Genomic DNA, 14,542 nt, shown 5'->3' on the forward strand with positions numbered 1-14,542 from the left:
TTCATAACTGAACTGGCAGGATCAAAAGATCAGTCAGCTGTATAAAATTCAGAGATTGTTCTTTTTAAAAGGGGAAATTGTGCTTCAGAAACTCATGAAAGGCCTGACTATATTTAAGAATCCAAAAATCACGCATCAAGCACGTCTGGTCAAAGCATTCAGTCTGAATGATTTAAGCATTGATCAAGCCTCATCATCCTACAAAACCTTTAATCTTTTTAAATCGCTGATGGGAGGAAAACCACACAGCAAATTCACATCTCACTTCCTTTGTGTTCACTTCCTGGAGATTTAATCCAACATAAAAGAAATGATTGACCTTGAAGAACGATACGGAAGGTTTTCCGGATGAGGACAAGGAGTTCGTCCCGCCTGACACAAGCACATCAAAGCGACGCTCTTGGAATAACTTTGAGGGCCCGTAATTGGCAAGGGGGAAGCTTGTGCTGTGAATGCAAAGCTGCTCAGTTAAGTGAGCATATCCTAATTAAAACCCATTCCGTTTCAGCACACAAAGACGCCTGCAACGTATTGTGCATCACACACAGAGCAAATATCTTTACCCAAGTGGGCCGAAAAACCATAGCAATTAATATTACGCATATCACTGTGTGATGACAGATTAGAACCTCTGTCTGCAATAATTAGGCAATCAGTGCTACTTCAAATCTTACATTTCATTATCTAGACACAGAGACTGATACGTTTTTCCTGAACTAGATTTTTCTGTAATACTCCTCTGAAGATGGCTAATGATCCCACATCTATGCTTCATTGTCAACGATAATTATCTGCCGCGGAAACAAGGACCTTCATGTCAAAAAGAGAAAAAGAAAAAAAAGAAGTAATTTCAAAGTGATTGGCAACCACAACGTTTGCCAAGACCTTGTTTACACCAGGTACATGTAATATAATAACACAATATAATACACCTGTGTAAACTAAAGACTGCAATTTAAGTCTAACTAGTGCTCATTCAGATTTTTGAACTGATTCTTTGTAAAGAAAAGACTATTTGAGCTATTTGCTCAGATTAATGGATTTGCAAACGAAAACTTTAAAATTGAAAACTTTAAAATCTAATCGTGTCTAGATATGAATAAGCAATTCACCTTTAAAAGATTTGAAATATTAAAAAAAAGTTGTTTTTTCCCCAACCTCCAAAACAACATTATTGGAAGACCTTAATATATAACTTGATTTCATAACATTTCTTGCCACAAAAAAATACAAAAATACCTTTCACCCCTTGTTTAAGCATTATAAATCCACGAGTCACGAGTTTGTACAGCTGTGAACTATCATAAGAAATGGGCAGGGTGGATCATTATATTGCAAGCGACCTCACGGACCACATACAGGTTTTCAATAAGCAGGGGAAGCTAAGGTGAAAGACTCCAACAGGAAGGAATAAACCAGTACTGCTCCCATAATCATGTTTTAACAATCAATTGGACCATGTTAACTGCTCCACTTTGACCACAAACAGAGATGACAATGCATGAATGAAATTTGAGTGGGAGAAGGCTAGAGACACAACTAGCCCAGCTACAGAAGCAAAGAAACTAAAACCTTACTTCCATATGCGTGGGCGATATACCAGTTAAGGATAAAGCAGGGCTCAACAAATATTGTTTCTGCTGGCCAAGTAGTTCAGATTTATATTTGCTATGCCAAAATGTTCACTAGCTTCATCACAAAATGGATACTGTTTCTGCATAACTTTTTTTCTGTACCTTTTATTAAACATCAAATTCTTTACAAACATATTTTACAATAAATTGATCAGGTTAAGTCATAATAATATCTGAAAATTATAAAAAGACCAATTGTTTTTGATCAGAAGAAATTGTTGAATGGAATATTTTTGTTGTTTTTTGCACACAAAAAGTATTCTTGAACCACTGTAATCCCATTTTAACGACGTCATAACCTTCTGGGGCTTGAAATTGGTAATCACGTTGCAGTCTACGAAGTGATTGGAAAACTCAATTTCATCAATATCTTCATTTGTGTTCAGAAGATGAACAAAGGTCTTATGGGTGATGACAGAAATTTCATTTTTGGTTGAACCAACCCTTTAAGGGGCCAAGCATCACAGACAGATTGAAAAGCTAAAAAAAAAAAAATTAAGCCAGTGAGCATCAGACCAAGTGCAAAAATAAGTAGACATTTGGAGACAGTTTTAAGCAAAATGGTTGAAAGACCAGAAATACAATCAACATGACAATTGCTTATTACTTTTGACCAATAGGTGGCGCTGACACCAAATTACCTGGTGTGGTGCGACACAAAATTTGGTCTAGCCAATGTCTAATCTTTCCAGACATACAGCCTCAGATTCAGTTTAGCATTATACCAGCAAATTAATCAAGTAAGGCAGATGTGTCGACCTTCATAAATCAGGCAAGATCTACAAGAAAATAGCCACTCCCCTTAACATGCCCATATCTACAGTTAGAGGAATCATTAAGTTTAAAACAACTGGAACAGCGACAAACTAGGCTGGAGGAGGTCCCAAGTTTACATCGCCACAACACACAGCAAGGAGGGGAAAAAATTGCATCAAAGAGTGGCATCTTGGTGTAAAAAAAAAAAATCTCAAACAATCAGATGCTCTCAACATGCCAACAAGCTGTTTGGGAGGCATGCAAGGAAAAAGCCTTTTCTCACTAACACTCACAAATGTAAACGTCTGGAGATGGCCAAGCGACAATGGAACTTCAACTCGGATCATGTGCTTTGGTCAGATGAGACTAAGATTGAGCTTTTTGCCAACAAACACTCTGAGTGGGTATGGCGTAAAACAAACGATGTGTATGCCGAAAATGCTCACCGTGAAGTATAGTGGAGGATCTGTGATGCTGTGGGCCTGTTTCTCTTCCAAAGGCCCTGGGAACCTTGTTAGGTCTTTCAGCAAGATAATGATCCATTACATGTGGCAAAATATACACAAAAATGGTTCAGCAGTCACAAACTCAAGGTCCTCCCATAGCCATCTCAGTCCCCAAACCTCAACCCAATCGAAAACCTATGGGGCGAGTTAAAGAGGAGAGTGCAAAAGAGAGGACCCAGGACTCTGGATGATCTAGAAAGATTGTGCAAAGAAGAATGGTCAAAGATCCCTCTCTCTGTGTTCTCCAATCTTGTGAAATGTTATAGGAGGAGATTAAGTGCTGTCTTGTTGGCAAAAGGGGGGTTGTACAAAGTATTAACAACATGGGTGCCAATAATTGTGGGACAAATGATTAAAGTTTCTTTTTTTCCACCAAAGTAATGAACTTAAATGAAAGGTTGCATTTTTCTATTCTTTCGCATTTGGGCTCTATGTCGTTTTTTCGCTCTAAGTCCTCGACCACATCTTAAACAGGGTGCCAATAATTGTGGAGGGCACTGTATATTCAAGGACAGGCAGAGCCAACGAGAGCCATGTGGTCCCTGAAACATTATAATTCTCCTCATATCCTCCAATAAAAGTAGAATCTCATTCAGATATACAAGAGAGCAGCTCAACTCCACAGGCAGCTCAGAGATAAGTGGCACTCAAATTCTTCTTCAGATCAGAATGCCCGTCACAGACAATGCAGCCACGGTCAGGGAGATACAGGATGAAAGCTCAATTAACACAAGGGTGGATGGATAATGCCATATGGATAGAGAGAGCGGAGAGGGAGATAAGAGAAGGATTCAAAGAAAACAGGGTGAAGGTAAAACAGAAATATGAGCTTCCCTTATTTCTGTTGTGAAAACAGAACATAAGGGTTAGATGTGGGCAATATAATAAAACTCATTTCACATTTTTAATATTAATATTTTCTCCTTTTATTATAGAAAAACGATATGTACTTTATGTATTTTATTATGTGTGTCTTATGTAACAATTTCACAAAGCTAAAGTCAGACCATTTGCTTAAAGTCTTGAAATTATGCAGTCTAATTTAAATTAAAAACAACTACTCATGCCTACATGCGTGCAGCATCTTTGTTTAGATTGTGATTAATGCAGTGTTTGCCTCCAATGGCTTTAGATGAAAATTTTCAAGGCCTGTTAGAGCAAATAAAATACATTTCAAGCCCTGAACATATGTTAAACAAATGTCTGTCATGACATAAGTACAACTTGTCCAGGTCCTCCTCTGTAATTTTTCACAACAGCCTGATTCTTTGTTGCATGCAAATAACATAAATAGTTCCCGCCCACTGATAGCAGCAAGCGTATGCCTACCACAATATACAGCACAAAAATCTCTACCAGTCGACATTTCAACTTTCAATCCAGCCCTAATAGCAGGTTGTTTTATTTGCCTTAGAGAGGTTGAAATAAGTGCACAAGCTAAAGCAAGAGAGAGAAAAACGATAGACAGAAAATACACTAGAGGAATTAAGAGTAGAAAAGCAGAACAGGAAACGCAACACTCGAGCATCCAAAAACGAGAAAGGACAGAGCAGGCTTGGGGCAGTGTGCTGGATCTAAATGAGACACCCAGAGAACCAAGTGTGTGTGTGTGTGTGTGTTGCACTGAAATTATCTGGACAAACAATTACTCATTTGAGCTCTCAAATCAATGTAGCCCCTGGCTGGAAACACAGGGAAACGCCGTTTGAAAGCATTTGAAAGTAAGGAGCTCACAGAGTTATTACAATTTCCAACCATTTATGGAGCTCAGTCAGCTCACCTTTTTAATTGGTGTTATTTACAGGAACACTATAAATATACTTTCCCTCAGTATTAGAAACCAGCAATTCAGACCAAACCAAACAGTTGGTGCAACTAGGGTTGTAATGGTATACCGGTATGACGGTTTATCTTAATATCGACATTTAACGTACGATTATCATATCGTGAACATTTGCTTTTGGGAAAAAAAAAATAATAATAATTTTACCAGATCTAACAAGCACACACAACTTCTTTCCACTTGACCGCTTTGACTCCACCAATACAAATAAAGCAGAGAAAATGTCTTGAGACTGCAAACTCTGCGAATCTTTCCGCCGCCGAAAAAAAAAGTTAAAATCTGCAGTGTGGGAATACTTTGGGTATCCGAAAAACAAACGAGGGGTTGTCCTTGATGGATATCCTGTTTGCAAGAAATGTGGAAGAAGAGTGGTTGCAAAAGGAGGAAATACGTCAAATATGTTCTCCCATATTCACGAACACTACCCCTCCCTGCAGATAAAGCGGTATGTTCCATTTATAAGGACCATATTATTTCCGTGTTCCTGAGGGAATTTACAATTTAACGCAGATGTCACGTAAAATGCACGACTTGATGGATGGATGGATGAATAAATCTAAAATATAGCTGCGCTACAAATCAACTACATGAGTGCGTCTATAAATGTACAGCACAAAAAACCTGCTATATACTGTAAATTTATATTCTTCTTGTCTGTGTAAATGGGCGGCGGCGTTTCACCTAGTACATATGCAAGTATGAGTGACGCTCATGGTGTTTAAAGTGTCAGCCGTCTCACTCACTATGAAGACGTGAACACAAACATATTTAAGCTTAAAGACATAACTGAAATAAATTACTGTTGTACAATAGAATGTAGCCAACGTAAAGTTAACAACAATCAAGTTTTTTGTTGTTACATATCTGATTGCATTTAATATATTTGTATTGAATCATAGAATCTAGACAAATAACATCAGACAACCCAGACGTTCTGAGGAAATAAAATACATTTTATAAGACTATTATCTTATAATTATTATCTTAAATAATAATTAAGAAATTAAGTTCTTTTCATTATGTGGTTGTGTAGTTGTTACATGCATTTTTTATATCATGTTTATAAGTCTGTTCATTCTTTAGGGTCAGGCTACCTCTACAAAAACACTTCCTGATCCAGCTCAACCAACTGTCACAGAGTCACTTGCAAAAGGAATCGAGTTCTATCCTACATCCAAACAAGAATTGAATCATGCTGTAGCTTATTGCATTTGTAAAGACATGATGCCCATAAGAGTAGAGGAAAAAACTGGCTTTCTCAACCTGATGAAGGCGACACGACCAATGTACAAGAGTACAATTTAGAACATACTTTTCCACCAATGAAATCCCTCGCATGTACAAAAAGGTGAGGGCCAGTGTTGAACAGCTGAAGGAAGCTGTGTGGATTTCGGTCACCACATCCCTGTGGACCAGTAGTAGTGGAACCATTTATAGGTTTTACAGTCCATTACCTCTCCTCAGATTGGCAGCTTAAGTGGCATTGTTTGGAGTCTCATTTTTTTCCTGAAGACCACACCTCAGAAAACATCTCAGAGATGTTTGAAATATGCTCCAGGATTGGAAGATTTCAAAAGAAAGTCTGTGTGGAATTACCACAGACAATGCAACGAATATAAAGAAGGCCTTTGAAGAGTTCCCATGTGTTTGGCTCACTGTGTTTGTTGTTTTGGGCACAATATAAATTTGGCATTGAAGATCCAAAGGGTTGAATCTGCTGTCAGGGCATGCCTACATTTGATTCAAGGATTTTCTTTGAGTTGGAAAAGGAAGAAAAAAAACAGGTAGACCTGGAACTCCCTGATGATGCCCTCAACCATGATGTGGTAACAAGGTAAGGATCAACTTATGAGATGATCTCCAGGTTCCTGGAGCAACAACAGGCTCTCTGTGCAGTCCTGACTAGTGGCAGGAATACATGGCATCTCCTGTTAAACGGTAATGACACTGCCACACTTGAGTGTCAACCAGCTCCTTCAACTGCTCTATGACCTCACCGATGCCCTGCCATCGGAGAAACAGGTCACATTGTCCTCACTCACACCGGTACAAGCTGAAGACAATCTACTCATCAGACAGATGAAGTAATGAGAGAAGACTTGCAAGGGAGATACACAAAGCAGGTGGAACGAGTGCTACAGATCTCCAGCTTTGTGGATGCCTGATTTAAAGGAAGCTTCTGTAAAATCCTGAATGACACAGTTGAGGGATGAGTGGAAGAAGCTGTGAATCTTGCACCAGCAGTTCCTTTTGATAGAGAACGACCTCAAGCAGAAAGAGAAGAAAATTGGGCAGGAGAGAGAAGCGATAGTAACACCACCACCACCACTAAAAAGAAAGAAAAAAGCCTGTCTAGTTTGCTACATTGAATCACTTCATCTAGGCAGAACAAGGCAACCTCAGGCAATGAAAATGTCAGTGATAAGGTGCAGTTTGAAATGAAGATGTACGAGTCTCTTCGAACCATCAGCACGGACACTGACCCACTGGCATGGTGGAAAATGCATGCTGATGAAACGCCTCTTCTGGCAAACGTGGCCAGAAAGTATCCTTGTATCCCTGCCACGAGTGTCCCTTCGGAGAGGATGTTTAGTACGAGTGGACAGGACACATTCTCTCACCTCAGTGGACAAGAATGAACCCTGAAAACCTCAAAATGATCCTTACATTTCTTCATCATAACTTGGCCTGAAAAAAAAGCAAAGAAATGCATGCTGCTATGAAAATATGAACAAACATGGCCCTGCACTTTTTGCTGAATGCACTCTTGATGTATGCTGTTCAAGAGGAAGGCCGATTTGGTTTATTCATGTCTAATCTAAAGAGAAATAACTTAATCCTTTTCCTTACTTTTTTTTTTCAAAAGGTAGACTCATACTTCCATAAGTTTGTTTTAATAAACCATATGTTCAACCAAAAAAAACAAAACAATCTTGTTTATTAAAGGGTCATTGTAGCTGATGATGATTATTTTTATTATTATAATGATGATGACGACTATACCGTGAAAATCGCATACAGTTACAACCCTAAGTGCAACTGCAGGTAAAACCAAGTTTCAAAAGCCTGCAAATCTCAAATGTAAAGTTCTAGATGCATTCTTACATTTTGTCCAGACTCAAGAGATATATATTTCTATATAAAAAAATGCATATGCTCGCTGAATCACCAGCGAGTGTCAGCAGGCTCAAATCCAAGACTAGGCCCAATCTGTACCAACTGGAAACCAATAACCCAGAGGGACCTCCATCCCAACCTCTACAAAGGGACTTGAGCACTCACTTGCAGTTAAAAGCTTCTCAACATTCATATGACTAACAGAGTTGGAAAATCAATCTGAGCCAATGCACGCCTGCCAGCAAGAAAAGAAAAACTCCTCCTGCATGTCAAAGTAGATTACTGAACGATAGGACACAATAGCCTGAGAGGTGTCAATGCCACACTTGAGAGGACAATTGCATGTGTGCAAGCAAACAAAAGGTAAACACTATAAATCCCAACAATCCAATGTCTTATTCACAGCCAAATAAATGACATGACCAAACAGATATAAATCTAAAAAAAAAATGCAATCAGTGGGTTATATTAGACCACTTGAATGCTCCACAATTGCACAAAAGGCTAGACAATGAATGGCAGAAATTGAAAAATCAAATTGACAAGCCAAAAAAAAAAAAATATTTCATACATAGCATTGACAATGTTATGCACACCTATTCCCATATTTCTACATTTATAACAATAACAAATGTAAAAGGAATAAAATAAATATTTTTTTCCAAACAAGCAAGGACAGGAGAAATGATTGACATTGAAAAATAAAAAGAGACACCATCAGCATTAACAGATGCCAGCAGATTTGCCCAAGTGATTTTCCCATTTCAGATTCAGAAAATGCAGTGTTTTATGCACGCTCTGAATGTAAATGGGATGATGACAGGCACGGTTGGCTGACCCATCGTATGTAAATAGTTCAAAAACTATACCAATACAATTCAGAAAGGTCATTAGCAAACAGCTAATTAAATCTACTCATGCAAGTGGTGCTATATAGTCATATAGTCACTTAGTAGAGTAAACCCTGCCTGAGCCAATGAGAACTTGTGCTTTAAGGGGTGTTCACATGTATAGTTCACATTAAATGGCCAATTCTCTGTGCTGTTGTTTGCTAGTAGGCGTTGCTACTTGCTACTGGACTGCAATATTAAACTGTATCAGGCGGACTGTAAAACCTACACAAAGATGATGTCTGGCCAACATATAAAGCAACCAACCAGTTTGTTAGTGTTGTTAACATGCAGACCAGGGGACTGACTAATAGACCACAATACTACTAGAAAAATAACTAAAATAGACCACAAAACGAAAATTCAGTTCTGCTCATGGATGTGGTTAACATGCTACTACAGTTTCTCAATTGCTAAAATACTAAACTCCATTTACAGGGGTTTTTAATAAATATTTTTTTTTAATAAATTAAGTTTTTTAATACATTTTATTTATCTAATTCTCTGAAGCAAAGGCTCAGTGGCCTTAAACATTTGTCAGATCCTTAAATAAGTTCAGGTAGTTAGATACCATTTGCAATTCTTCTCGTGCACTTTTTTTTAGCAAAATCACTCTCTCACTGAAACACATTTCACACTGCGATGCTGCGTGTTGGAAAACGGTAAACACTAGCGGCAAAAGTCGTCAAAGTTCAGCATCATTTAATAACTCAATTGTTCACACTTGTTTCCAATGATGTGATCAAACCAACTGTACAAATTAGAAGTCAGTTCAGAGTGCATAGGTGTGTGCACTGAATGTTGATACCAACAATGGATGGAAAAGATCTGAGAGGGAGAGTATTAAGAGTGCGTGTGCAAGAGGTGGTGGATGAGGCAAGAGGAGGACAAAAAAAAGAGTGTTGTCAAGGCTGGATCCAGCACAACAAAAGATTGTTCCTATGTATGGATGCTGAGGTAGAATGAACCTCTCATTGACCGTGATATTGCAGTTTTGGCATTTTTTTTAGGTTACTATAACATTTTGGGCTTTTGCAGTTGCACTACTGCCGAATATACAGAAATTCAATTATACAATATTCAATACAATACTATACTTGCAGTACATAGATGGTACATTTTAGACAGGTCTGGATGCTGTGTTCTCCATTTTTGATGTAGTGTCTAATGGATGCTCTGTAGTGCTTATATAATGACTGACGTGTGCATAATCTGAAAGCTTTGATTGATTTTTAAGAACAGGTGAAATGGTTTTGACGCAAATGTTTCATTTTGCCAACAGAGTAAGTGGTTTTGTAACTGTAGACTTGTAATTGTAGATTGTAGATTGTAAAAGTTGTGAGAAAATGGATGAGGTTTCAAGAAACTGAAAGTGCCTCATATTTTTCAAACATCTGAAGACATTAATTTTGCAAACTCTGACCAATATAGAAGTGATGTCAAGCTTAAAAGCACTTATTGCGTCAACCAGGTACCTTGAAAACACAATTTTTTTGTTTCAAGGCAGACAGAAAATAAAACCCAACCGTATGTGCTCAACCTCCCAGAAATTGCATCAATTTAGCCAATCAGATTAGAGGTTGCTAGATCAAGAAAGTATATTGATATACTACAGGATATTGATAGCATGGATAGGCCACAAAGTTTACAAAGTTCTTAACTTTTAACGCCCAAGCACCCATAGAAACCACCAAAATTATGCCAGCATTTGTGTGTTCCATCATAAATTAAATACACTATGACGTTACACACTGCATGATTAGTGATGCACTGAAATAGTAAGTTTTGATAGTTTAGGTAATTTAACTATTATGAACTTAATGTTCAGGGTGTTGTTTTCACAGGTTAAACTATTACATCAAACAACATGCATTGAACTATACACATAAATACACTCACACACACATAAACTTCACTAACAAGCCTCGCGATATTTATTTCAGCTGAACAAATTTGACATTTCTACCCTAGCATCATTTTTGGTCACAGTGAAATGTGTCCACACTGCTGACATGTTTACCGGCTGTAGCTAATCTACGTTGTGTGCACAAAATAGACACTGACAGTCAAAACGCATCACCACAGTGCTCATTAAATGTCATTGTTTGGATCAGTGATTTCAAATATTTTTTATGCTGTTTCAGGCAAATATTTTCATTTGCTTCACTAATGACAAAGCTTTTCAGCACCTAAGAGGAAACCAGGAATGGCAGACAGCAATAAAAAAATAGCATGTTCACCTGCTTTGCATGAGGATGTTTTACCGTTGAATATCATTAATTTTAGCCTAGGAGGCAGGTTAAGAATTAGTTTAAGCACACAGATAACACTGTCTGATCTTCAGTTCAGACTAATGAATGCAGAGCACCATGACCCTCAACATTAGTAGTTATGACTGCAAATTTGAAAATTGGGACCATACCCTCAAAGAATGTTCCTGCTGTTATTCTCTTAGAGAAGAAGTGAAGCATAACTGCTGAAATGCCATTTAACACGCCTGATTATACCATTCATTTGTTTAAAGAATCTGTCATGGTGCGAAGTGCGATTAAAACGTTTCTGATTATGATAAAATCAAAAGTTGACTTAAATTAATCCAGCCTCATTTACCACCTTGAGACTTTATATAACACTGATAAACAAGTATGCCTTCACTGCTCATAACCAAGGACACAAGCAAATTATTGACAGTATGCGTCTATATGTTGAAGAACAGGAAGTAAATGCTTTTGAATCTCAATTGGATGCAATTACTGCACAAGGGGTTTCAAACCTATGATTCATGAATGGATTAAACATTTCAGTGATAAAAATACACCATTATCTCTAAAGCAGAAGTTAAGAGCTTGCATTTGACAGCTCTGCAGATCAAAAGAATTAGACTTATCTGAAAATCTGACATTGTTATGAAACAGATTTTTTATGAATAAACCACATTAATAGTGTCAGGAAGTGATAATACTGTACACCAAGCCATTTTTACACTAAATTCTTTATATACATACGTATTTGAATTACCAGCGGTCCATGTTTTATTAAATAGTGAAAAGTAATCCACCTCCCCTCACTCACTCGTTTCATTTGCTCCGGAAGAATATTGTTGGTGCTATAATTTTACTCATTCAAACAGTTTTGTGCTCACACAAAGCCATCTCTCAGTACTAAATTGAGATCTTTCGTGCTGCTTATTGCACTTAAACAGTCAAATACACACAAAATAATGTCAAAATGCCAGTATTGGCAAGTATTCACATAAAGAGTCAGTTATGTTTAAGTTAACGTAAACAGTTGGGATTAAGAAAGAAAATGCACATGTAACATTATAATGGTTCTTACTGTGATTCCAATAAACCTGATGCCAAATTATGAGATAATATATATTAAAAAATATCTCATATTTCCCCATAGAATAGATGTCAAAATTGTGGCTAGTGAAAATGCTGAGTGGCTTGTAACTTCGGAAAACCACTACAGTGGCCGGTGAGCAAAAATGTGAATGTCAAGCCCTCGTCCATGTATAATTACTTACTATTAACAATAATCAATACTAAAAAGTCAATGTGATCCAATATTTTACTCATGTTTCTAATCATTTCCCAAACAGTAAAGTAACTATTCTACTCTTACTGGTTAGTACACACTTGTCATTGTTCACTTTAGTGAAGTGTGGTTCAGATGTGGTCTAGATGACTAGTAAAACCCATTCCAGTTTTACCACTTCCTCTAATCACCAGGAACTTGGAAAACATAGCTGAACCTATTCTAAGTACGTACTTGACATTTTCCAGTTTTCCTAGTACTAGTTGAATAGACACTAGTAATTGTTTACTCCAATTGTAATTAGTCACTCTCTCATTGACTAGTAACGTTAGCCAAGTTCTGGTGATAGTACTTATAGACAGCCTAACACAACTAATGATGTTTTTAGATGCTTTTAGACAATATTAAATTGCCTACTAGCCTTTAACAAAAATATATAGCAACATGAACAAATAACTAACGTTAGTATGTTAAGGAATAAATGGTAAAACGACTTAATGCCACAAAAACGGATAAAAACAATTGTTGAGAATATTTAGTAATAATGTGATGATTTGGTTTTTAGGACACCTTGGTGCAATATTCATTAAATATCAACAGACAAAATTAGAACAGCATGTCGCTAACGCAATCCCAATCAATTTCATTTATCGTGAATTATAATAAGATGGAGGACAACTGCCATGCGGTTACGTGTCAAAATTGTCAAGCATGGACCCGCACAGAGAGACAAAACGCTTCCTGAAACAATTATGAATGAAGGATCGCGACAGCACCGTGCATCACGCACGTAACGTTACATTTCATTCAGGGCGAGATTAATCGTGCATTACACCCCCAAACGTCAGATTATAAATGCGCCACAACCCGCCCGCCTTTCTACTCACCAAGGGTCAAACTCGTGAATGATGCTCTCGAAGCGAATAACTGCGAAAAGTCGAGAGCTGAACCCTGCCAACCAGGCCAGAAAGAGAATGGTGAACGACAGCAAAGACTGCCATCCCGCCGGCTGCGTCAGTCCCCCGGACAGGCCTCCGCCGCTGCATCCAGCCGGGGAGTTGGGCCGTCCGTTGCCCGAGACCGAACCTCCGGAGTTGGAGCTCGCTTTGTGCTTACAGTCGGAGGCGGTGTGGTGCTCCGCCATGTTCTGGAGGATTTGGTTAGGAGAGCACTTCCCACCGCCACGCACCCCTCTTTCCACCAACCCGCTCCCTCCTCGGCGCCAATATTTCTGCGCAACCAGGCCTTTGCTCCAACTGCAGGAATTTGGCGTTGTGTATTAATAATTTGGATTTATTTGCTGCAGATTCGGCGTCTGAGTGGCATGCTAACCGGCACACGAGATCCACTGGTAGGAGGGCGGGGGAGGGGGGTGAACAGGGCGGTTCGGTTCCATACACAGCAGGAAGAATCTCTCAGCCTCTCATAGCGAGACAGGTAGAACAAGGCGGGTCATACGCGCGACCCATTCAGCCAATCCGCTGCAAGCAAACCACTGACAGGAGCCAATGAGATCACGCACAGCCTGGAACGTTGACAAACACAAACGGAAAAACGTTGACAGGAGGTTAGCCAATCCCGTCCCTGGTTTACAGTAACGAACACTCGTTTGAGCCAATCAGCACGAATAACCGTAGTGGCGCTGTGCCGCGATACACCAATGAAATAAATGAATTTTGTATCAGAAAACCACTACGCAAACGATATTTTTCATGCGGATGTCATTGTCTCACTCAAACGTCTCATCGTTTAGCCTACTCACCCTCATGTCGTTACATAGGAGATTTTAGTTATTATAATGTCCTCAGCAACTCCAGTTGTATGAGAGGAGATTAAATGCTCTAGGAACCCTTTTAATCACGGATGAAAGTTATAGAAATTTTAGACAGAAATTCAGAATTTTCATTTTTAAGATCAACTTTCCTTTCTGATGATAACATGTTTGGCAAACACGCTAAATTAAACGTGTAGCCTTTATTAGCAGCAGTATAATATCTATTTAATAATGGCATCAAGAAGACCAGCTAAACAGCAACAACCTGAGAACACTGCAAAAAAAGGACAAGTAAAAGGTCTTGATCTGTATTGTATAGTTTCTCTCCAGTATTCATCCTTAAATAAGAAACAAAATTCAGTAACCTTCAAGTTGTAGCTGTCCTGAAAACAATTATCACACTGTCTCTGCCATTTTTATTAGATCTGAATGACTTTACAACTGACACATGGTAGGCCTATCGTCTAAAGGGCACTGAAAAC

The 14,542-nt window shown here is 38.4% G+C and overlaps 1 protein-coding gene across 1 annotated transcript in view; it reads right to left on the reverse strand.

Annotated features, from left to right (window-relative positions):
• stt3b (STT3 oligosaccharyltransferase complex catalytic subunit B) overlaps positions 1–13,627 on the reverse strand; it is a 51,711-nt gene extending 38,084 nt beyond the window's left edge. The window contains exon 1 of the mRNA XM_039650818.2: positions 13,174–13,627. Within this exon, the coding sequence (XP_039506752.1) occupies positions 13,174–13,430 (257 nt within the window). The 5' untranslated portion in view covers positions 13,431–13,627. The remainder of the gene's footprint in view (positions 1–13,173) is intronic.
• Positions 13,628–14,542: the final 915 nt, after the last annotated feature.

Source organism: Pimephales promelas, chromosome 12 (assembly GCF_988280905.1).
Source record: "Pimephales promelas chromosome 12, fPimPro1.hap1.1, whole genome shotgun sequence".
Taxonomy (NCBI): domain Eukaryota; kingdom Metazoa; phylum Chordata; class Actinopteri; order Cypriniformes; family Leuciscidae; genus Pimephales; species Pimephales promelas.